The sequence below is a fragment of the Perognathus longimembris genome, chromosome 1 (genome assembly GCF_023159225.1).
Source record: "Perognathus longimembris pacificus isolate PPM17 chromosome 1, ASM2315922v1, whole genome shotgun sequence".
In the NCBI taxonomy this organism is placed as follows: domain Eukaryota; kingdom Metazoa; phylum Chordata; class Mammalia; order Rodentia; family Heteromyidae; genus Perognathus; species Perognathus longimembris.
The window spans coordinates 159,833,640-159,854,987 of record NC_063161.1 but is presented as its reverse complement, the minus strand read 5'-3'; the positions used below and the strand labels follow the sequence as shown (position 1 = coordinate 159,854,987).

At 58.9% G+C, this 21,348-nt stretch overlaps 4 protein-coding genes and 4 non-coding genes across 9 annotated transcripts; 3 read left to right on the top strand and 5 right to left on the bottom strand.

The window, feature by feature from the left end:
- Positions 1-60: 60 nt before the first annotated feature.
- LOC125353260 (surfeit locus protein 1) lies at positions 61-3,198 on the top strand. Its single transcript, XM_048348802.1, has 8 exons — positions 61-196; positions 768-901; positions 980-1,062; positions 1,510-1,701; positions 2,358-2,430; positions 2,513-2,675; positions 2,863-2,944; positions 3,015-3,198. The coding sequence occupies exons 1-8, from the start codon at positions 61-63 to the stop codon at positions 3,082-3,084; spliced, it is 933 nt and encodes a 310-aa protein (XP_048204759.1). The 3' UTR covers positions 3,085-3,198.
- Positions 3,199-3,500: 302 nt separating this feature from the next.
- Positions 3,501-6,784, bottom strand: Rpl7a (ribosomal protein L7a). Its single transcript, XM_048345737.1, has 8 exons — positions 6,717-6,784; positions 6,165-6,285; positions 5,561-5,710; positions 4,745-4,885; positions 4,486-4,565; positions 4,082-4,212; positions 3,759-3,828; positions 3,501-3,660 (listed from the first exon to the last, which is right to left on the bottom strand). The coding sequence occupies exons 1-8, from the start codon at positions 6,717-6,719 to the stop codon at positions 3,556-3,558; spliced, it is 801 nt and encodes a 266-aa protein (XP_048201694.1). The 5' UTR covers positions 6,720-6,784; the 3' UTR covers positions 3,501-3,555.
- On the bottom strand, positions 3,916-3,982 carry LOC125341422. Its single transcript, XR_007208975.1, has one exon. It is a non-coding gene; the product is annotated as a small nucleolar RNA SNORD36 (small nucleolar RNA).
- On the bottom strand, positions 4,288-4,367 carry LOC125341417. Its single transcript, XR_007208973.1, has one exon. It is a non-coding gene; the product is annotated as a small nucleolar RNA SNORD36 (small nucleolar RNA).
- Positions 4,632-4,707, bottom strand: LOC125341411. Its single transcript, XR_007208971.1, has one exon. It is a non-coding gene; the product is annotated as a small nucleolar RNA SNORD36 (small nucleolar RNA).
- LOC125341428 lies at positions 5,780-5,854 on the bottom strand. Its single transcript, XR_007208977.1, has one exon. It is a non-coding gene; the product is annotated as a small nucleolar RNA SNORD24 (small nucleolar RNA).
- Positions 6,785-7,215: 431 nt separating the features above from the next.
- Positions 7,216-20,304, top strand: Med22 (mediator complex subunit 22). Of its 2 annotated transcripts, XR_007210822.1 has the most exons (4): positions 7,216-7,389; positions 9,432-9,512; positions 10,214-12,839; positions 20,293-20,304. XR_007210822.1 is itself a non-coding variant. In XM_048345757.1 (3 exons), the coding sequence occupies exons 1-3, from the start codon at positions 7,267-7,269 to the stop codon at positions 10,430-10,432; spliced, it is 423 nt and encodes a 140-aa protein (XP_048201714.1). In that variant the 5' UTR covers positions 7,216-7,266; the 3' UTR covers positions 10,433-13,046. The 2 variants fall into 2 exon arrangements, 1 of the variants encoding a protein (XP_048201714.1); XM_048345757.1 differs by lacking the exon at positions 20,293-20,304 and having other exon boundaries at positions 10,214-13,046.
- On the top strand, positions 15,452-19,996 carry Surf6 (surfeit 6). Its single transcript, XM_048345721.1, has 5 exons — positions 15,452-15,574; positions 16,372-16,569; positions 17,287-17,375; positions 18,470-18,670; positions 19,063-19,996. Exons 1-5 carry the CDS (start codon positions 15,481-15,483, stop codon positions 19,540-19,542), a joined length of 1,062 nt encoding a protein of 353 aa, XP_048201678.1. The 5' UTR covers positions 15,452-15,480; the 3' UTR covers positions 19,543-19,996.
- Positions 20,305-21,348: the final 1,044 nt, after the last annotated feature.

Here is a 21,348-nt window from a genome sequence, read left to right as displayed (position 1 = left end):
AAGTACAACCCCCTCCCCGGAAGCCAGGGCGCCGACCCGGAAGTGCTCGCGGCGGCGGCCATGGCTGCGGCGGCGGCGGCGGCGGCGCGGTGGCTGGGGCCGCGGGCGGCGGCGTGGCTGCGCGGGGCGCGGTGTTCGGGCTGCGGGGTCCCCGGCCCCGCCCCGCGCGCCGGCTTCGCGGTTCCTCCCCGCGCGGGTGAGGCCCGGGCCGGGCCGCGGGGCTGTGCGGGCGGCGGGCGCCCGGCTCGGCCACCGGCGCGCCTTTGGGCCGAGTGAACTCACGCCTGTCGGCGCGGAGCGCACCTCGACACGCCCGGGGGGGCCAAAGGGCGCGGCTGGGGGCCCACGCTGCACCCAGCCGAAGGCGTACTGCGCGGGGCACTCGGGCCGGAGACCGCGCACACCCGTAGCTAGTTGGCTAGTGACGTGAGGCTTTCTCTTAGGTCGGATCGGTGGAGTCGTCTTTATCTTTTTTGTCATGGGGCTTGAACTCAGGGCCTGGGCAATGTCCCTTAACTCTTACTCAAGCCTGGTGGCTCTCTATTTCTGGTTTGGGGTGGTTACTTGGAGATAAAGAGTTTCGTGTACTCTCCTGCCTGGGCCTTGAACCGGGATCCTCAGACATCAGCCTCCTGAGCAGCTAGGACTGCAGGTGTGAGTCACACGCGCCCCAGCGGCCTGGTGGACTCTTCTCGAGGAATTGGCTGCCTCCGTGCTGTTTGTTTTAGGGCTTCTGACCCTATGCCGGTGTTGTGAATCTTCTCCAGGTGTGGCCCAGACGCCCAGCAGGTGTGGCAGTTCAGCCGCAGAGGCACCTGCCGCAAAAACAGAAGATGATTCCTTTCTCCAGTGGTTTCTGCTTCTCATTCCTGCAACCGCCTTTGGCCTGGGAACTTGGCAGGTAAAGTTCTGGCATCCGGTTTGGGCTTCTCTGTTGTCCCCGCTACTGTCTGCTTGGCTCATCTTCTTGTTTCTGTAGGTCCAGCGTCGGAAGTGGAAGCTGAAACTGATTGAGGAATTAGAGGCTCGAGTCATGGCGGAGCCCATCCCTCTGCCAGCAGAGTGAGTGTGGGTGGGTATACACGAGGCTGGTCTCGCTTGGGGTTAGCATCGGAACCCTGGCCTCACAGGAGCTCTGATGATCCATCAGTCATCCTCATCAGGTGTCTTTTGCTGTTGACTACCTACTTGCCTCCTGACTTTGCCTGAGGCCACCAGATAGATGACAGAAATGTCTTATTCTTTATGCTGGTTTTCACAGCTTTTCAGGTCTAGGGGTATTTGTCCACGGTGCTGACCACAGTAAGCACTGTAGCAATAATTCTTAGCCACTAGGTGAGGGCACCTGAGGTTGGTATTTTGAAAAAGTGCCCGGAATGCAAAAAGCGGTTTTGGAAAGACAAAACCCACAAAGGTGAATTGTGGGCAAATAATGGTGTGCTTTCGTGTGTGTTACACAGCTGAGTTCACACCTGTGTGGGCTACAGCTCTTCTACCCTTTCCTTATAGCCCAGTGGAACTGAAAAGTCTGGAGTATAGGCCAGTGAGGGTCAGGGGACACTTTGACCACTCCAAGGAGTTGTACATGATGCCACGAACCATGGTGGACCCTGCTCGTGAGGCTCAAGAGGCTGGCCGGCTCTCCTCATCAGCTGAGAGTGGGGCCCATGTGGTCACCCCCTTCCACTGCACGGACCTGGGGTGAGTGGGCCACACAGGGCTCTGGCTGGCTTGGCAGGGGTACTCAGGTCATACTTTCCTGCTGCGTAGGTTCTGTGTTAGCCCCTGGATAGAAAGGAGGGTTTGCTCAGAAAGGCTCCGCTTTTTAGAGAAGCTTCTGATAGCTACATTAGGCCACTGTGATGCAGCATGAGCAGCTCAGCAGAACCACCCCCCCCCCCCAGCTGCCTGGATGGGGGCTCTGTAGGCCTAGTCTTGAAATTAAGAGTGGAAGAACAGGAGTTGTGGTAGAGGGCTTCAAGCAGAAAAAGCCACCTAGCAGGAGTTGGTACGTAAGTTCAAACTCCACTACTGGAACGAAACCAAGAGATGGGAAGAGCATCCTAGGAAAAAATGGGAGCAGCTGGGGCTCCTTTTAGTCTCGAGATCTTAGGTGAGGCCCAAATGCTGCTGCTTGTGCTGCCTCAGCTGCCCAGAAGAGGCAGACACAGCACACTGCTGTAGATGGGTGTGAAAGCAGAGACTTTGGACACCAGGTTGGTGAAGGGCAGTAGTTGGCAGGGACAATGCAGCCTAGTAGTGAAATATAAGACTAAGCTCTCGGTTGATTCCACTGTAGGTACCTAAGGCATTTCAATTAAACTGCCCCACCTGACGTGCCACTTTTGTCACTCTAGAGTTACCATTCTGGTAAACCGAGGGTTTGTTCCCAGGAAGAAAGTAGATCCAGAGACCCGCCAGAAAGGCCAGGTAAGGGACCTGAGGGGCCCTGGCTCTGCCCTGCTTGGGGGCAGGGCTCCTGTCAATGGCAGTCTCATGCCTTCCTTTGTAGACTGCAGAAGAAGTGGACCTAGTTGGGATAGTAAGGCTGACAGAAACCAGGAAGCCCTTTGTTCCTGAGAACAATCCAGAAAGGAACCGCTGGCATTATCGAGACCTGGACGCCATGGCCAAGATAACTGGCGCTGAGCCTGTGTTCATAGATGCTGACTTCAGTACGTTGTGATCAGGCCACCCCAGGAGAGCAAGCAGCTGTTGTAAATACCCTGCTCTATTTCCTTGGCCAAGTGGTTCTTGCCTCCTCCCTAGCATGTAGTGAGGGGAGAGCCGCCTGGTGGGCTACAGGAAGCAAAAGGTTGTCTAGTGGCAACAGAGGTGGACGTGAGCCCACTGTTTCTACAGAGAGCACAGTCCCTGGAGGCCCTGTCGGAGGACAGACAAGGGTCACCTTGCGGAACGAGCACATGCAGTACATCCTCACCTGGTAAGCCTCAGCCACCTCCCCTCCCCCGCACCACCTAGCTCAAGGCTCACCAGCCTGCTTCCTCCCAAAGGTACGGACTGTGTGCGGCCACGTCATACCTGTGGGTCAAAAAGTTCCTACGCCGGACTCCTGCCATTTGAAGTTGATGCAAACTTGTCCTCAAGTTTCCCAGGGATCCCTCAGGGACTGTGACCAAGTATGCCTCCAAAGCGAGGCCACTCCACCCACACTGGCATAAATAAAGCTCCTGGGCTCACTTTTGTGTCTTTGCATGTACTGGCTTGCCCTGGCTGGTTTCAGAATTCTTGACCAGTTGGAAGATAGGGGTTGAGGAGGAAGGGGTCCTGGTTTTAGGCCAACTTGGATTTAAGTAAAATGGCTGTCAACGAATAGCTGAGCACAATAGTGCGCTCTTCCCCCGCCACCCCCCCCCAACACAAGGGAGGACTGTAGCACCCCAGTACCCCGTGTCCATAAGCTCCATCCGGAGACACATTTAGGTGGCATGCCCCTGGTGCTTATGGCCCCCATGCCTTTGATTCAGAATGCCCAGACACTGGAGGAAGAATAGTTTTATTATCTTCATGTACAGAGAAATCAACATTGCACACTTAACCCAGCTTGGTGGCCAGCTCCTTAGCCTTTGCCTTTTCCAGCTTTGCAATTCGTGCCACGGATTTTGGACCCAGGACATTGCCTCCCCAGTGACGCCGGATCTGAAATGAAAGGACAGTCAGTTTGGCCTGTCCCGACACACAAAATGGACCACCACCAAGTAGAGCAGCTCAGAGCCCCTTGCGAATAAGCTCCTTACCTCATCATATCTGTCATTGTAATTGGTCCTGATGGCCTCCACCAGCTTTGCCAGAGATCCTTTGTCTTCCCTAAGCAGGAGGGGTGGGGGGTAGAGTTTCAGTCTGTTACTTGAGAAAGCAGGACTGCATTTTGCAGCCAGCAGGCTTTTTTTTTTTTTTGCCTCAGATACAGTATGGCCACATAGGTTATTCAGGTGAAGAAATTCTTAGCCATCATTGGCAAAGGCTCCTCAGCCTTCCTTAAGCTAGAGCAGCCTGTGAATGCCCAAGGCACGGTCTGGATGGACTGAGGGACTCTGGGGCCAGACTGCCCACCACTTACGAGTTAACTTGAGTGAAGGCAACGGTGGTGCACGTCTTCCTGTGCACGAGGCGCCCCAGCCTGGCCTTCCCCTTAATGATGCAGTAGGGAACACCCATCTTGCGGCACAAGGCGGGCAGGAACACAACCAGCTGCAAGAAAAGACCCCCTATTGAAGTGCCTTGCAGGCGCCTACCCAAAGCATCTCAAGGGCTAGCTTGCTGGCAATTGCTCAGGGTTAAAAAGCTCATGAATTTAGACACATCAAGATTCGGTTTAGTTCAGCGAGAGATTCACATCACAGCAAGAGCCACACAAATTGGGTCCTTCATTGGTGCTGCCCTCAAACATCCCAGGCTCAGCACTAAATCTTCCAGTACCAGATACTAGCTCTGCCATCAATGACTAAGAACAAGCACACCCACCTCGATGGGATCCACGTCATGGGCGATCACTACAAGCTGAGCCTTCTTGTTCTCCACCAGTGTGGTGACAGTGTTAACCCCTGGAACACAACCATTCTCAATCACTGCTCAGGTGGCTTGGCAAGCAGCAAGCAACCTTGCTCAGCTGTGACTCAGTGTTAAAAAGCTCGGATTTCACTCTCCACGGGGACCTCAGGTGAAGAAATTCACACATCACTGCACAGCTTCTGCTACGCACCCCCAGGGAGGCACCACCAACCTGCTCGGAGGACTGGAGGTCTCTTAGTGGGGACGTCTCCTTTGCCAGCAGCTTTCTTCTCAGCTCGGGCCAACAGTCTCTGCTTCTTCTCCTGCTTTGTCTCTGGCCTATACTTGTGGGCCAGCTTGAGTAACTGTGTAGCTGTGTAAACATCCTATAGTTAGGCTCCTGGGTGAGGGGCACGGGAGGCTTGAAGATGCAGACCCATTGAAACTGAGTTACATACATGCCAAGCGCCAACAGCTGGCTTAAATTCCTAATTTTTGATGCTGATAGTAAATTTTAGGGGCTGGGAAGGTGGCTTAGTGGTAGAATGCTTGCCTTATATACATAAAGCCCTGGGTTCAATTTCTCAGCACCACATATACAGAAAAAGCCACAAGTGGTGCTGTGGCTCAGGTGGCAGAGTGCTAGCCTTGAGCAAAAAGAAGCCAGGGACAGTGCTCAGGCCCTGAGTTCAAGCTCCAGGACTGACAAAAAAAAAATAGAAAAATACAGCCACCAGTCAAGAAATCAAGACTGTTGCAGCATGCTGGTGGCTCACACCTATAATCCTAGTTACGCAGGAAACAAGTCTGAGGATTGCGGTTCAAAACCAGCCCAGACAAGTGAAGCCTGTCAAGCTGTTATCTTCCAGTTACCCACCGAGAAACAGGAGGTGGAGTTGTGGCTCAAGTATGCTTAGAGACAGTGCCCAGGCCGACTCTAAGCCCCATGAATGACCAAAAGAAAACCAAGGCCAAACATAGCACCTTTTCAAGTGAGGCCAGCCTCAGGTACCTAACCCAAGGCTAGGGGGCCCACCCAGAACCTCACCTGTCTGGCGGTCCAAGGCCTGGGTAAACTGGTTAATTGCAGGAGGCACTTTCAGCCGTTTGTACAGGATCGCCCTCTGTCTTTGCAGCCGGATGTATCGGGGCCATTTGACAAAGCGGGTGAGGTCCCTCTTGGGCTGGATGTCCTGTCCTGAGAAGAGGACCCCGTGTGAGGCTCAATGGCAAATGGCATTTCTGAAGGCACTAGGAGGGGTGTTGGTGCATCAGCGATCTTGGTGGTTTCAAGTGTCATCACTATCTTTCCGATAGCAAATATCCTTTTACATCATCTGCACGCAACACTGCCACCGGGCAGGGGAGACCAGCAAGCCCTTCCCTCTTCGGTAAGAGGCCAGGAGGGCTCCTAAAGGCCCCGCCCCACTCTTGAACCTCAACTGGTCATCTCAGGACACTTGGCCGAGTGCTGCCGCCGCCAACATTTCGAGGACAGGGTTCCAGAACGGCGTGCGCTCTCTAGGAAGCCGCGGCAGCGCTGCCAACGCGCACGTGTTGGGCCACCAACTCCCTGAGTCCTACCGGGCGACTGGTCCCCGAGCCACACAATCGGGAGCGAGCGCGTGTCCGCCCCTCCACTTGGTACTCACCAATGCCAAAGTTCTTAGGCCTCTTTTCGAACAGAGGATTCACCACCTTCTTGGCCTCCTGCTTTTTCACGACAGCAGGGGCCGGGGCCACCTTCTTCCCCTTGGCCTTCTTCCCTTTCGGCTGGGCAGAGAAAGAGAAGCAGTTACGCACTGCCCTTCCTCCTCCCGGCGAGGGCTCAGGACGGGGGCGCCTGCGGGCTCGCGGGGCGCAGCCGGGCACCGGCCGAGCCCGCACCCGCCTTCCTCCTCCCGGCGAGGACCCAGGCCGGGGGCGCCTGCGGGCTCGCGGGGCGCAGCCGGGCACCGGCCGAGCCCGGCTCCGGCCCCAGCGCGGACGCGGGGTCGCCGCCCACGGCCGGGCCCCCGGGGCCCCCCCGGGCCCCGCACTGCGGCACGCAGCGCCGGCCCCGTCCCGCACGGAGGCTCGCCGTGCCCGGGGCCAGGCCCCGCAGGGCGCCGGGTGTCGCCGGGGACCCCGCAAGGACGCATCCGGAGGAGGATGGCAAAGGATTGGGTCCCGGCGCGGGTCCGGCGCAGCCGGGCGCCACTCACCATCTTGGGTGGCTGGAGAGAGAAAGGGAAGGGGATTGTGGGTAATTTGTAATCGCCTCGGAGATCGCGAGAGTTGGCGCCCGCGCGGGATTCCGGGTTTACAGCGACAGGGCGGGGCCTAGCGCGGCGGCTCCCGGGCGACGCGGCCGCGGGGAGGCGGGGCGGGGCGCAGACCTCGGCGGCCGCCCTTGCGCGGTGAGCGCGGCCCGCGCCGGCCCGGCTCCGCGGTGGGGGGCGGGGGGTGGAACCCGAGGGCCGAGGCCGCCCGGGGCGCGGCGGGGAAGCGGGGCCGGGGTTGTGGAGGGTCCGGGGTCCTTGGGGCCGCGCGGCCGGACCCGAGGCTGGGGCGCCGGCCCGCGGAGCTCGGCTCCCCTCCGCCCCACCGCGCTCGGTCGGGGGCCCCCAGCCAGGCGGCCGGGGCCGGGAGGGGGCGCGCGGGGGGCCCCGCCCAGGCGTCTCCGGCCGGCCGGCGGCTGAGGCTGTCGGTCCGCTCACCCCCAGACCCCGAGGCTGACCCGCGCTCGGCGCCCCGGGCCCCCCGCGCCGCGCCATGGCCCAGCAGAGAGCCCTGCCCCAGAGCAAGGAGACGCTGCTGCAGTCCTACAACAAGCGGCTCAAAGATGACATCAAGTCCATCATGGACAACTTCACCGAGATCATCAAGACCGCCAAGGTGGGTGGGCCGCGCCGGGCCTCCCAGGCCGCCGCGCAGGGGCGCGTGCACGAACCCACCCCTCTGGCAATGGGGGTGGAAACACTTGGGGAGGATCAACAGGTGACTGAATGAACCAAACAATCACAAACTCTGGTGGAGCCGAGTAGCTGAGACTCTGTGCTGATGGCCACAGCAGCAAGCCCACCACTTCCTATTGGCAAGGAGTTGTGGAGACTTCACTCCTCGCTGCCTCAGTTTCCCGTAGGCCCTCCTAATTACTCGTGAGCTTGCCTGTATGTAGCAGGTGTCCTAGGGCCTGGCACAGGGGGAGTGACCCAACCCTCGTAAGTACCCCAAGTGTGAACCAGAGAGGAACAAGGGGGAGATGGGTTAGGCCAGGAGGCTGGGGAGACCTCTGTGGACAGGCAGAGTGGTCAGGACTTGGTCACATCTGGGCAAGCACTCTGCTGCAGCCCAGAGCCTCCTTCAACCTGGGGGCCTCAGACTTGGCAATCCTGGTTGACCAATACTAGTAATGATAAGAGCCAGTATAAATCTAGCACTTGCAGCATGGCAGGAGCTATCTGTGCTCCGTTTAATCTTCACAAGAACTTTGTGAAACAAGTATCATTGCCTCTCCACATTCAGAGGAAGAAATTGAACCCCAGAAGTTTTGGAAACTTGCCCATATTCACTCTGCTAGTAACTGGCAGAGTGAAGACTTTAGTCCATTAAGAGAGCCTGAGACCTTTCCAGCCCACTGAGGTCTGTCCTACACTAAGTGACCCGTCTGTAAGCTAGGGGCAGCAATCCAGGCTTGTTTGAGAAGAATCTCATCATTTTCAAGAGAATGGTGGCTAGGCATTGGTGCTTACGCCTAACACCCAGGAGAGCCTGGGAAAGGATTGTTCAAAAAAGACTTTGTAAGTGATCTCGTTGCCCAATGTTGCTGCTCATATCTGTAATCTAAAGGTCTTCAGGAAGCTGAGATCTGAGGATTGCTGTTCAAAGCCAGCCTGGGCAGGAAAGTCCATGAATGAAACTCCTTATCTCCAACTAACCACTAAAAAGACAAAAGTGGAGCTGTGGCTCAAGTGGTAGAGCACTAGAATTGAGTGCTAAGGGACAGCTCCTAGGCTCTGAGTTCGACCTGGTACGCGTGCGCACACACACATGCACACACAGTCATACTATATAGAATCTGGGGGGTTGAGAATATGGCCTAGTGGCAAGAGTGCTTGCCTCCTATACATGAAGCCCTGGGTTCGATTCCTCAGCACCACATATATAGAGAATGGCCAGAAGTGGCTCTGCGGCTCAAGTGGCAGAGTGCTAGCCTTGAGCAAAAAGAAGCCAGGGACAGTGCTCAGGCCCTGAGTCTAAGCCCCAGGACTGGCAAAAAAAAAAAAAAAAATGGGGATGGGGGAAAGGTTGGCTCACACCTGTAGCTACTCCGAAGATGGAGAGGATTGTGTTTCTAGGCCAGCCTAGGCAAAAAGTTAATGAGACCTTATCAGCTGGTAAAAAATAAAACAAAACCCCAAACCTGGATGCAGTGGCATATACCTGCTATCCCAGCTATTCTGGAGGTGGAGTCTTTATCCAGATTGGCCTTGGTAAGGAGTGAGACTCTATTTAAAAGTAACAAAAGCAAGCAAGAGCTGCGGGAGTAGTATGGAAGAAGACTCCCCTAGCAAGTACAAGCCCTGGGTTCAAACCCCAGGACCTCCAAGAAAGACACATCATTGTTTTGTTCACCCAGCTAAGCAGAGTGTCTGGGTTCCTGCCAGATGGCGAGACTAGCGCAGGCCGCGGGCAGCACAGGCAGCTTCGCCTTTGTCCTGAAGAAGGAGCCCCTTGAACAGAACAAGAGAGAGAGAGTAGACTGAACTTGACCGTCAGGGTGGCCAGGCACCAGCTCCTCCGCATGCACGATTGTTGTGGCTGTACAAGTGCTGGGCAGGCGGTTGTTCTGTGAGCCAGGCTGGGCCAGGGGTGGGAACTCATGGCTGGGAGAGCTGGAGCACCGGGCTGACTCTAGGCTTCTTGTTTGCTCCCAGATTGAGGAAGAGACACAGGTGTCGAGGGCCACTCAGGGCGAACAGGACAATTACGAGATGCACGTGCGAGCTGCCAACATCGTGAGTTGCCAGGGCGGGGCGGGGGGTGGGCTTGCTGCTGGGGTTTTGTGGTTGGCATACAGGCCCTCTGCCCGCCTCATCCTCCTGTGAGCAGTAATGGAGGACAGAGTGTGGTGAGGGGGGAACCGCTTCTCGGGGTGTGCTCCCCAAGGCGGCCAGGCCAGGGGCCAGCCTGCAGCTGTGGAGTGCTCAGGAAGAGGGCAGTCTTCCTGCTGACGCACAAGTCCCGAGAGTCATCGTGAACTGTGTGTGCACCGTGAACCCTGCTGCTGTCACAGGAGAACCCCGGCAGCCGGGTGTGGACTCGCAGGTGTAAGGAAAGAGGCCTGAACCACATGGAGAAGTGCGTGCACCGTCTGGGGGTGGAGGGGGGGTGGGGTGCACAGTAACCCCTGTGATTGGCGCTCCAGGCCCGGAGGCCTGGAAGCCAGAGGCTGGAGTGCTCTGGAGCAAGCTGAGTAGTGAACTAGCTTATTCCACCTGCTGGGTGGGGCGTGGCCAGATCTGCCGCCCCAGCATCCGCGCTAGTGTCCTCATCCTTGCAAATGGCCCCATGCAGGTTTGTGATCCCATCTTGTACACCAGGAAGCTGAGGCTCCCAGAGAGGTCCCTGCCCGCCTGTCTCCAGCAGCTGGGAGCAGGCCGCCATCCTCCCCGTCCTTCCCCTCACCCACTGCCCGCCCTGCTTCTGATGGCTGCAGGTCCGAGCTGGCGAGTCCCTGATGAAGCTGGTGTCTGACCTCAAGCAGTTCCTGATCCTCAACGACTTCCCGTCGGTGAACGAGGCCATCGACCAGCGCAACCAGCAGCTGCGCGCCCTGCAGGAGGAATGCGACCGCAAGCTCGTCACCCTGCGGGACGAGGTCTCCATCGACCTGTACGAGCTCGAGGAGGAGTACTACTCGTCCAGGTACAAATAGGGCTGGACTCCCTGCCCACCCGCGCCTGCCCGGCGGGGCAGGGCCACCCGGGCCTGGAAGGTGCTTCTGTTTCTCAGACCCTTCCTGGTCTTGGCAGCAAAGCTGATGCTGATTCCTGGGCTCCAGAGCGTTTGATGGACAGACAGTGCACAGCCGCCACCAGGCTGAGCCTTGCCCTCTGCAGGGGGGTGAAAGTCATAGGACATCGGGTGTGGAGGAGGCTGAGTCTGGAGAATGGTGCCCCCAGGACAGGAGAGCTCTCCTCCAGGCAGAACTTTCTGGGCCTTGATTCTGGATCTTGAATCCGTCCCCAGGTGTTCAGGCCCGGGCCACACCCCTGTCTAGGATACTGCTGCGTGCCCAGGGAGGCAATACCGTGTACATGTGGCCAAACCCCATGGTGTGGATGAGGGGCAGCCCCGGGGGGAGGACATAGGGTGTCTGGATGCTGGTGTGGGCCCCCCTCTGTTGGCACTGGGTGCCCGCAGTACAGCTCTCACAGGGCCACTTAAAATCCCGAGGCAAGGACGGAGCCGGAGGGGTCTGGGAAACAGAGGCCTTACACCCTTCCCCGACAGCCTTGAAAGTGTCAGTTGTGGAGTCCAGCCCCTCCCCCCTCGGGGCAGACGGGAGGTTTTCCTTTCTGACTCACAGAGGCCACACCAGCGGGCTGCAGACATCCAGAATGGACTGTGGTCTGGGGCTTTGTTTCCTTGCACTGGGCTTAGCATCACTGCCCAGCTAGAGCAGTTCTAGGTGTTTCTCAGGGCTCTGGGGCTGTCATTGGTGCCTGGAAATGCGCCGGCTCTGTGCAGCACCGCCTGCACCCCGGGGTATCACCTGCTGTCCTCTAGGCAGCCACTGCCCCAAGGGCACCCAGGGCACAGCAAGTCCCGCCCTAGCCCTTGCCTTGAGGGGCTGAGGGCCCCAAGGAGTTGGGGACAGTCGTAAGGTTGTGCACCAGAGCTGGGGTGGGAACCCAAAGGCCCCAGCGTCAGTCTTTCCCCCTTGGTCCCTCTCTTCCTCTAGCGGGACCAGTCTGTCCCATCTACCCCAGCTCCCTCTCCCACAGACCCTGGGGAGAAGCCACTGCCCTTTTTGCCTGTGGACTCCCTTAAGCCTTCAGGGCCAGAGCTGGCTGGTTTGATCTCCTCCCTGCCTTGGCTGCCCCTGCCTGCACTGTCCACTCCTGCTTCTCTTTCTGCCTCTCCTTTCCATTCTCCTGTGCTCGGGTGCTGCTGAGAATGAGCATGGAGAGCAGGCCAGGGGGAAGTGGTTAGACACCGGGGACGGCCTGCGGCCAGGCCGAGCTCCTTGCCTGCATCCTCTCTGGCCCTCTACGGGAGGAAGAAATGGAGTGCATGGAGTCTGGGGGAGGGTGGGGGTGTCACAAAGCCAGAGGGGCGGTACAGGGAGGTGCCAGGGCCTGGGTTTCTATCACACCCCCCCCCCCCAGGAAAGGACCCAGCAGTAAGAGAGGGTCTCTGAATGGGGGTGTGCGTGGGGGTAACCTCTGCAAAGGTTCATGGCCACCTCAGCTGGTGAGGGGTTAGTGCCGGGTTGGGGTAGGACAAGGAGAGCCCGAAGGGACTTGGAGAGGCCCGAACTGGCATCCAGCAAGAACACCAGCTTGGTCCCTGGGAGGACTTGCCAGGGCCACACAGCCCGTTAGAGGGCGGCCCCCACGGCCCCTCCCTGCCAGGAATGCTTGAAAGGGCCTGGCACCCAGGAGAGGAAGGGGAGGCAGCCCAGGTGGTGGTGGTTTCTTAACTCTGCTTCCGTCTTGCTTTCCCCTCCCTGCTTCCCTCTGTCTGCTCCTGTCCCTCCCGGGGTTTCTGGTGGTGGAAAAGCTCCAGTCTTTGCGAAGCTAATGACCTGCCTCTATGTGAAGCTTACTGGAGGCTGGACCTCGACACCGACTCTGCTGATGGCCTCCCAGCCCCTCTTCTGGCGTCCCCGGAGCCGGGCCCTGGCTCCCTGCCGGCTGCAGCCCCCTCCCACTCCCATGCTGGTGGCCCTGGCCCCACAGAGCACACCTGAGCCTCCAGTATCAGGAGCGAAATCCTGGGCTCCCTCTTGAGCTTGCTCACCACAGCCCATCTCGTGTCAGCCTTGGACCCCCTGGAGGCCCCAGAGTCCAGGAGCTGCTGTGCCTTAGGAAGCTGACCAGGCTCCGCCCCTAGGACAGTTAAGGAAAGTGGTTAGAGCCATTCTGGAATGGCCCATTATCTCTAGCCTCTGCCCCCAGGTCACGGGGCGGAAAGAAGTTTGTCCCATTGAGCTCCGTGCCATCAGGAGTCTGCTTGCAGTGGGGACAGTCACGTGTTACCAAGTCCATTCCCATGTTGGCGAGGGCTACTGCCTCTTGCCGAAAGCACCAATGTCCATGCCACGGGCTGACCACCCTGTGGGAGATGGGTGGCACACTCCCACGGAAGCCAGCTGGGGCTTACTGACTAATGTTGCCATATCCATTCTACTTTTGTCATGAGACTTTAATAAAAAAAACAACCCCCTTGCCAGGCACTGGTGGCTCACACCTGTAATCTAGCTACGCAGGAGGCCGAGCTCCAAGGATCGCAGTTCATAGCCAGCCAGGGCTGGCAGGCCTGTGCGACTTTCACCTCCAGTTAACCACTAGAGAACCAGAAGTGGTGCTGTGGCTCAGAGTAGTAGAAAGGCTGGCCCCGAGTTCAAGTCCCATGACTGGCAAAAAGAAAAAAAGTCAAGCACCCTTTCCCATTGGTCCCCTTTCTTCATCCCTGGTCAGTCTAGGACCGCCCTCAGCACCGGTGGCTCCTGAGCCAAGACGGGCTCTGCCAGCACAGCCTTGGGTTCAGGTCCAGTGTCTGACAGGCCCTTACCTGCCACGACTGCACCTTCCGTGGCTTGGCACCTGCGTGCCTGGTGTCCTCTGGTTCTCGCTGCCACCTTGATCCAGCGTTCGGCCTGCACTTGGGGAGGAGTCACGCTCAGGCCCAGAGCTGGACGTGAACTGGCAGCATCAAGATTTGAACCTCAGGATGTCAGATCCACTGCTCCTTGGCACCAGGCTCACAGACTCACTGAAACCAGTGCTAGGGGATGGGGTGAGGTTCTCCAGAACTACTGCCATTAGAGTCCGTCCCCCATGCTGTCCTCTCTCCTTGGAGGGACATGCCCACAACACTGGCTACTTCTAGAGGGCTCTAGATCTTCATAGTCAAGTAGAAGGGAAGGGACAGCTAGGAGCCTGGGGCATGGCTCCAACCCTGGTTTCTTGGGGGGGGGGGGGTGGGTGTGGCAAAGGAAGGTCACTTTTGTGAGTTTCCCATAGATAAATCGCTGACGTTTGTAAAAGGCCAGAAGGATTGTGCTGTTGAGCTTTAGAAAGTATCTGAACAATAAAATCTTGTATCATCAGTTTATTCCCTGCTTGACCAGTACCATCATTCTCACTCAGAAGTGAAGCGGTTTCTCCCCCAGACCAGTGCAGCCCTCCTTCCTCTCCCGCTCTCACCCCTGGTTCCCAGGAGAGACTCTGAGTTCACTTTTCTTGAGTCTGTCAAGCAGGCTTTATCTGCGACGCTACGTGTACCAAAAGGACCTGCGGCCACATTTCCAAGCTTGGTTATTCACGGTCTTGATCAGTTTTTCCCCCAGTCCTAGGGACTGAACTCGGGGCCTGAGCACTGTCCCTGGCTTCTTTCTGCTCAAGGCTAGCACTCTACCACTTGAGCCACAGCGCCACTTCTGGCCTTTTCTATATATGTGGTACGGAGGAATCGAGCCCAGGGCTTCATGCATACAAGACAAGCACTCTATCACTAGGCCACATTCCCAGGCCTTTGATCACCTTTTTATCTCAATATTTTATTGTGGCAGTCTGAACTGGTGGGGGAGTACTACACTGTACGTACCAAGAACACCCATCTAGACCGATCCTGCTGGAGACACACCTTTGTTTGCATTCAAATTCGTCTGGAAACCTTGTGGTTTCCTCTAGAAAAGTGCTCCTAGCCAGGCCTGGAGATGCATATCTGCAAACCCAGCCTACTTAAACTGGAGCAGGAAGATGGGCTACACACCAAGACAGTCTCTATTGAAACTAGAGTTGGAGGCTAGCCATCAGGCGGGGAAGACTCAGTGCCATCATCACATCCAGAATGCTTGCCGGCTCCACACCACTCCGGAACCAGCCTTTTGTTCGCCAACATACAGTCCCCGGGACATGGGTGTGGAGGTGAGCTTAGCTTGCGGGGTGCTGGCGGTTGGAGGCTCTGGGGGAGGTAGCTCGGCAACTACAGGAGGCCCGGGGTTAAGATACCAATTGGGGGCTGGGAGTGTGGCCTAGTGGCAAGAGTGCTTGCCTCCTGTACTTGAAGCTCTGGATTCAATTCCCCAGCACCACATATCTAGAAAATGGCCCCGAGTCCAAGGCCCAGGACTGGCAAAAAAATAAAAATAAAAATTGGTGAAAACTATCTGGAGGTGGGTGTCACAGTGTACACAGTGCATACATTGTAAATCACACATTTAGAAGGGGGGGGGGAAGTTCAGGGTCAGCCTGGAAACAGAATAAGTTAAATACCAACCTGAATTGTAATATAGCACAACTCTGTCTCAAGAAGCCAAAAGAAAAGAGGGCAGAGAGAGAGAGAGCAGGAGAGAGAACATGCTGTGCTTCTAGCTTGAAAACTGATCAAAAGGCTGGGAATATGGCCGAGTGGTAGAGTGTTCCCCTCGTGTACATGAAGCCCTGGGTTCGATTCCCCAGCACCACATATGTAGAAATAAAAGCCTGAAGTGGCGCTGTGGCTCAAGGGGCAGAGTGCTGTACTCGGGGCTCGAACCTCGCGTCCGGACGCAGAACCCGGGGCGGAACCTGGCCGGGGTGCAGCCTCGCGCGCCCGGGCTCCACGGCCGGCCGTCTCCCACAATGCCTGGCGCTGGCCCGCACGCACGCCCTTTCCGGCGCGGCCAGGCCTGGCTAATCGAGCGCCGCTCGGCGGTCGGCTTCCGGCGCGCGGCCTGGCGTGTGGCGTCGCGGCCCCCGTGCGCCCGCCGCCATGGCCTCCCTCCTCGCCAAGGACACCTACCTGCAGGACCTGGCCCGGAAGATCTGCGCCCAGCCGGGCCCGGAGCCGCCGCGGCGCGGGCGGGGTAACGCGGGGCGCGGGGCGGGCAGGAAGAGCGGGCGCCGGGCCGGGCGCGGGCGCCGCGGGGCCTCCGGAAGCTGGAGCGTTGGAACAACTTTGCTCACCGGGTGGCCGCGGCGAGCACTCCGCGACTTGATTCCGGCCCTGGCGGCGCCGTGTGGGCGCCCCCGGCGTCCCACCCCCGAGCTGTACCGGACGCCCTTGCTTTGCCTTGGGGGTGGGCGGCTGCCCTGCCTCGTACCCTTCCCTGCTCGAGCCTGGCGCTCCGCCTTTTGCTGGTTAATTGGGATTCCAGACATGAGTCGCCAATGCTCGGTTTAACGCTGCTTTTCTTCTTTTTTTTCTGCCAGTCCTGGGGCTCGAACTCAGGGCCTGAGCACTGTCCCTGGCTTCTTTTTGCTCAAGGCTAGCACTCTGCCACCTGAGCCACAGCGCCGCTTCTGGCCGTTTTCTGTATATGTGGTGCTGGGGAATCGAACCCAGGGCTTCATGTATACGAGGCAAGCACTCTTGCCACTAGGCCATATTCCCAGCCCCCGGCCTTTTTTTTTTTTGCTTAAGGTTAGCACCCTACCTCTTGGGCCACAGCACCACTTCTGGCTTGTTCTGTCCACATCCCCCCAGCCCAGCTAAACAGAATCGAGTATGGTTTGCATTCCAGATGATTTGGGGTTGTGAGGTGGGCGGATTCTCCATCCTCATAACTTTGGGGCATCCTTATGGAATTAAAACCATTGCAAGACCTTCCTGCCTGCTGAAGTCACAGAGGTTGAGGTGCGCCTCTGTCCTTTTGTATTCTAGTTGGCAAAGTTCGAGGCTCAGAAGCGACTGGGCCTCCAAAAAAGAAAAGGAAGAAAGCACAGAAGAAACCCCAGGAGCGGGAACAGAAGGCTACACAAAAGGCCAAGTCCCTGAAAGAGAAGACTCCAGCTGCTTCTGGAGTCAAGAAACAGGCAGCACCCAGAGAGGAGCCTTCCCCCTTCTCAGGATCTCCTGCAGGTGAGGGCTCGGGGAGCTGAGATGGGGCTGGGTTGGGAATGTGATCACCCCTGTTCACAAGGAAATGGCGTGAGAAAGCAGGCAGGGGTCATGTAAGCCTCCCTGTTCAGGTCATGGGTTCAGGGCCCTGCGTGAAGTGTTGTGCTTCCAGGCCATGTGGGACAGGGTGGCAAGGAACAAGATCTCTGAGATCTTCTTTCCTAAGTGTCCTTTCATATTCATTCTCTCTCTCTCTCTCTCTCTCTGTCTCTCTACCCCTCCCTCCCTCTTTCTCCTCCCTCCCTCTCCCTCTCCCTTATTGGTGCTCTTTGGTACTGGGGCTTGAACTCAGGGCCTGGGCACTGTCTCGTAGCATTTTTGCTCAAGGCTCGTGCTCTACCACTTGAGCCACTGCTTCACTTGAGGCCATTTGGTGGTTAAATGAAGATAAGAGCCTCACAGACTTCCTGCCCACACTGGCTTCAAACCACGCTCCTCCGAACGCAAACCCCTGAGTAGCTAGGTTTACAAGCATGAGCTACTGGTGCCAGGCTGGGAAGTGTTATCTTGTATTTCAATAAAACTTACAAGGCAGTCAGTTGCCAGTCTTGAAGGCGGTTGAAGGCGCACGTCCAAGTTGAACAAGTGAAGAGGAACCAACTGGGTTGGCCTGCAGATCCCAAAGTGGCTGCGGAGGGAGGCTGGGAAGGCGGCCTTTAAGTCCTGTCTCCTTTGCAGGTGACCAAGCCACGGGGTCCGACTCTGTGTTTGCCTTGGAAGTGCTGCGGCAGCGACTGCACCAGAAGATCCAGGAGGCCCGGGGCCAGGTGGGTGGGTAGGCCTTGCCGAGCGCCTGGAGGAGGACGCGCGTGCGTGAGGTGGCTTCCCACTCCCCCTCCTTGCTCTCCTGGGTCAGTTCTCAGCAGGACCACAGCGCTGGCTGGGGTGGGGGGCAGATGCTGTCGCCGGTCTCTGGCCTGCTTGCTGTCTCTCCCATGGCCTGCTGACCCCATGGGGACTGGGTGGGCCCAGGGCTGTCCATCTAAGGGTCAGTACCTTGAGATGAGCCGCCCAGCCCTGAGGACTGACCAGCCTGTGCTTCCTGTTGCACGGTGCGATCTCTGCCCCCACCCCTGGCCTGGCGGCCCCCTTTCCCTGGAGCCCTCCCCTCGGGCCTCTGCGGTTTGAGGGCAGCTCCGCCGCTTCTCGCCCTCCCAGGTCATACCAGCACCCATCCTCAGACCCTTAAGGCGTTACCCGCTCTGATGTGACGCCACCGCGCAGCTGGGTGGGTAGGTCAGGCACAATGCCTCTGGCTGGCCGAGGGACAGGAAGGTAGGGGGGGGCTTGGGGGGGTCATGAGCAGGATACCCTCAGTCATGCCTGGAACATGGGAGGTAGATAACAGTGCAAGGCGGAACTGTCCGCCGAGTGCCCGGTCGCACAGAAGGACCTGCGAGCAAGGCCGGTTCTTGTCTGGCGCTTTCCTTTTCCCCACTGGGGCCATCGTGGGTGACAGGTCAAGTCCTTATAAAATAGGAGTGCAGGGAGGAGGGCACAGAATGAGTGGAAAGCTGGTGGGGAAAAAATGAAGCAGAGGGGCCCAGCAGCCATGTCAGCCATGGATGGAAGCGGACCAAGCCACTCCAGGGCCGTGATGGGAGGGGGGATGGGGGGAACAGATGATCCTAAACAAAAGGAAAGAAGTGTGCATGTCACCCCATCTGCGGGAAGTGGCTTTAATTGCTACAGTTCATAGAGTCCATGAGCGTTATAGAGCAGGATGACGGTGGTCCTCATTGTGAAGGTTAAAATGTGTACTGTGAAATATATGCGGATGCTTAAGCTAATGGCCTCCCAGCCGCACGCTGGGGCCCCTTAATGCCCGGAGCTGTGTTGAGTGGACCCCGCTTTCCCCCAGGGAGGTGCCCCGGCGCTGTCCGCCGCCGCCCTGGAGAAACGGCAGCGGAGGAGGCAGGAGCGGGAGCGGAAGAAGCGGAAGCGGAAGGAGCTGCGCGCGCAGGAGAAGGCGGCCAAGGCGGCCCAGGTGGAGGCCGCCGCCGAGGCCCCCCGGGAGGCGGCCCCCGAGGAGCCCCAGGAGCCGGGGCTGATGTTCAACAAGGTGAGGAGCACGGCGGCCGCGGGGGGGGGGGGGGGTGGGGGGGAGGAGGCGGGGCCGCGGGGAAGGGGGAGGGGCCGCGGGGAAGGGGCGGGACCTCGGGGAGGGGGGCCGAGGGGAAGGGGCGGGGCCGCGGGGAGGGGGTGGGGCCGAGGGGAAGGGGCGGGGCTGCGGGGAGGGGCGGGTCCGCGGGGAGGGGTGGGGCCGCGGGGAGGGGAGGGGGGCGCGGGGAGGGGCGGGACCTGAGGGAGGGGGCGGGGCCGCGGGAGGGGTGGGGCCGAGGGGAAGGGGCGGGGCCGCGGGGAGGGGGTGGGGCCGAGGGGGAGGGGCGGGACCTGAGGGAGGGGCGGGTCCGCGGGGAGGGGCGGGCCGCTCCAGGCGTCTCCCGTCCCCAGGTGGAGGTGACCGAGGACGAGCCGGCCAGCAAGGCCCAGCGGCGGAGGGAGAAGCGGCAGAAGGTGAAGGGGAACCTGACCCCGCTGACGGGCAGGAACTACCGGCAGCTGCTGGAGCGCCTGCAGGCGCGGCAGGGCCGGCTGGAGGAGCTGCGGGAGCAGGACGCGGGCAAGGCCCAGGAGCTGGAGGCCAAGATGAAGTGGACCAACCTGCTGTACAAGGCGGAGGGCGTGAAGATCCGCGACAACGAGCAGCTGCTGCAGGAGGCGCTGAAGCGCAAGGAGAAGCGCCGGGCCCAGCGGCAGCGCCGGTGGGAGAAGCGCTCGGCCCAGGTGGTGGAGAAGATGCAGCAGCGGCAGGACAAGCGGCGGCAGAACGTGCGCAAGAAGAAGGCGGCCCGGGCCGAGCGCCGCCTGCAGAAGGCCCGCAAGAAGGGCCGGGTGCTGCCCCAGGACCTGGAGCGGGCCGGCCTGGCCTGAGGGGCCCCCGGGGTTCCCGGCCTCGGGTCCCCATGCGAGGTGAACCCGGCTTTGCCTCTCAGGCTGGCATGAGGCACCAGAGGGGCTGGTGGTGGCCCCACCAAACCCTGGCAGGGGCCGGTGGCAGCTTCTGCTTCCTCACCTCCCCAGCGGCCATGTGCAGGAGGAAGAAAGCACCTAGAAACCCCCCTGGGAAGGGCCCGAGCCCACAGGGGTTCGGTGGGCTCCTGCTATTTGGAAAAGGCCAGAGCGCTGCCCTGGCTCTGCCCGGTCCTCCGCCATCCCTGCTCCAAACCCAGACCCGGTCACAGCGCCCTCTGCCGGCCAGTCACTGGCGGAGCACCGCAGAGCTTCCTTCAGGGCCCCCTAACCAAGGCCCTGCGACTGACTGACTATCTGTGTGTGCAGGGGCTGGGCCGGCAGTCCACTGCTAGGGGGTGACGGGTGGGAGGGAGTGGGGGCGCTCCCGCGTCAGCTTGGTGAAGCAGTGGTTGTGTGGAGCTGGTGTCTGGAAACATCACACTGGGCAGCTCTTGTGAAATGAGCTTTTGTCTAGGGGGAAAAATCCATTAATAAAATGGGCGATGCTTTCCTCCACCATGCGGTGAGAGTGGACAGACTGCTCTCTGGCAGGGCTGGGCTAGATGCACCCACACTCACAGTGGCAGTGTGGAGCTTTATGGGACCTGACTTCCTTGTGCTGGACTGGGCTCTCAGCTGAGAGGCCAGGCCTGAGACCCGGGAGGGAAGGGAAGCCTGTGGCAGCCCCAGAGGCGCACTTCTTGCATCTCCTTTGAGAAATGACTTGGGTCCAGGTACAAGAAGTGTAGCTAGCTGGTATCCTCTGTCCATTGCTTGCTTTCTTTTGTGGGGCTTGAACTCTGGGCTTAGGCCCTGACCCTGAGCTCTTCAGCTCAAGGCTAATGCTCTACCACTTGAGCCACAGCACCACTTCAGGTTTCCTGGTGGTTAATTGGAGATAAGAGTCTCACAGACTTTCCTGCCCAGGCTGGCTTTGAACCGGGCTCCTCAGTGGCGAGGATTCCAGGCCCGAGCTACCCGGGCGCCTGGCTGCCCATTGCTTTCTGGCGCTGTGTCTGAGCTTTCCAGGCAGGTTGCTGCCCCAGCAGTCTGGTGGGTCTTAGGGCCCGAGCGGCACTGCCTTAGCTGGACCCCTCTCGGCTGGTAGCAGCAGAGCTCCTGCTGGCTGCCTGGGCTTTGCAGCTCAGCGCAATAATCAGGTTTTGTAGATTCCCCCCCCCCCCAGGTGTGACCCCAGTAAATCTCCAGTTCCTGTCTTGGTCTCTGTGAGGGGTGAAAAGACACCCAACTCCCAATAAGTTCCAAGTGAGCCCTGGACGCATAAGCAGCAGCCAGGAAGAAAGACGGCCCCTGCACGCAGAGGCCGCTGAGCTTGGACAGGAGCATGGAAGTAGCAGGAAGCGCATCTAGAGTTCACAGCTCACCTTAGTGTCCCGCAAAACTCATTTCGCCCTAGCTCTGGAACATCAACCTGCAGGGAGCAAAATGGTTTTCAAAAAGAAGAGTAAAGCTGGACCTTGTGGTCCAGGCAGAGACAGAATCACGAGATTGAGGCCAAGGGGCTGGGGATATGGCCTAGTGGCAAGAGTGCCTGCCTCGTATACATGAAGCCCTGGGTTCGATTCCCCAGCACCACATATATAGAAAAAAAACGGCCAGAAGTGGCGCTGTGGCTCAAGTGGCAGAGTGCTAGCCTTGAGCAAAAAGAAGCCAGGGACAGTGCTCAGGCCCTGAATCCAAGCCCCAGGACTGGCCAAAAAAAAA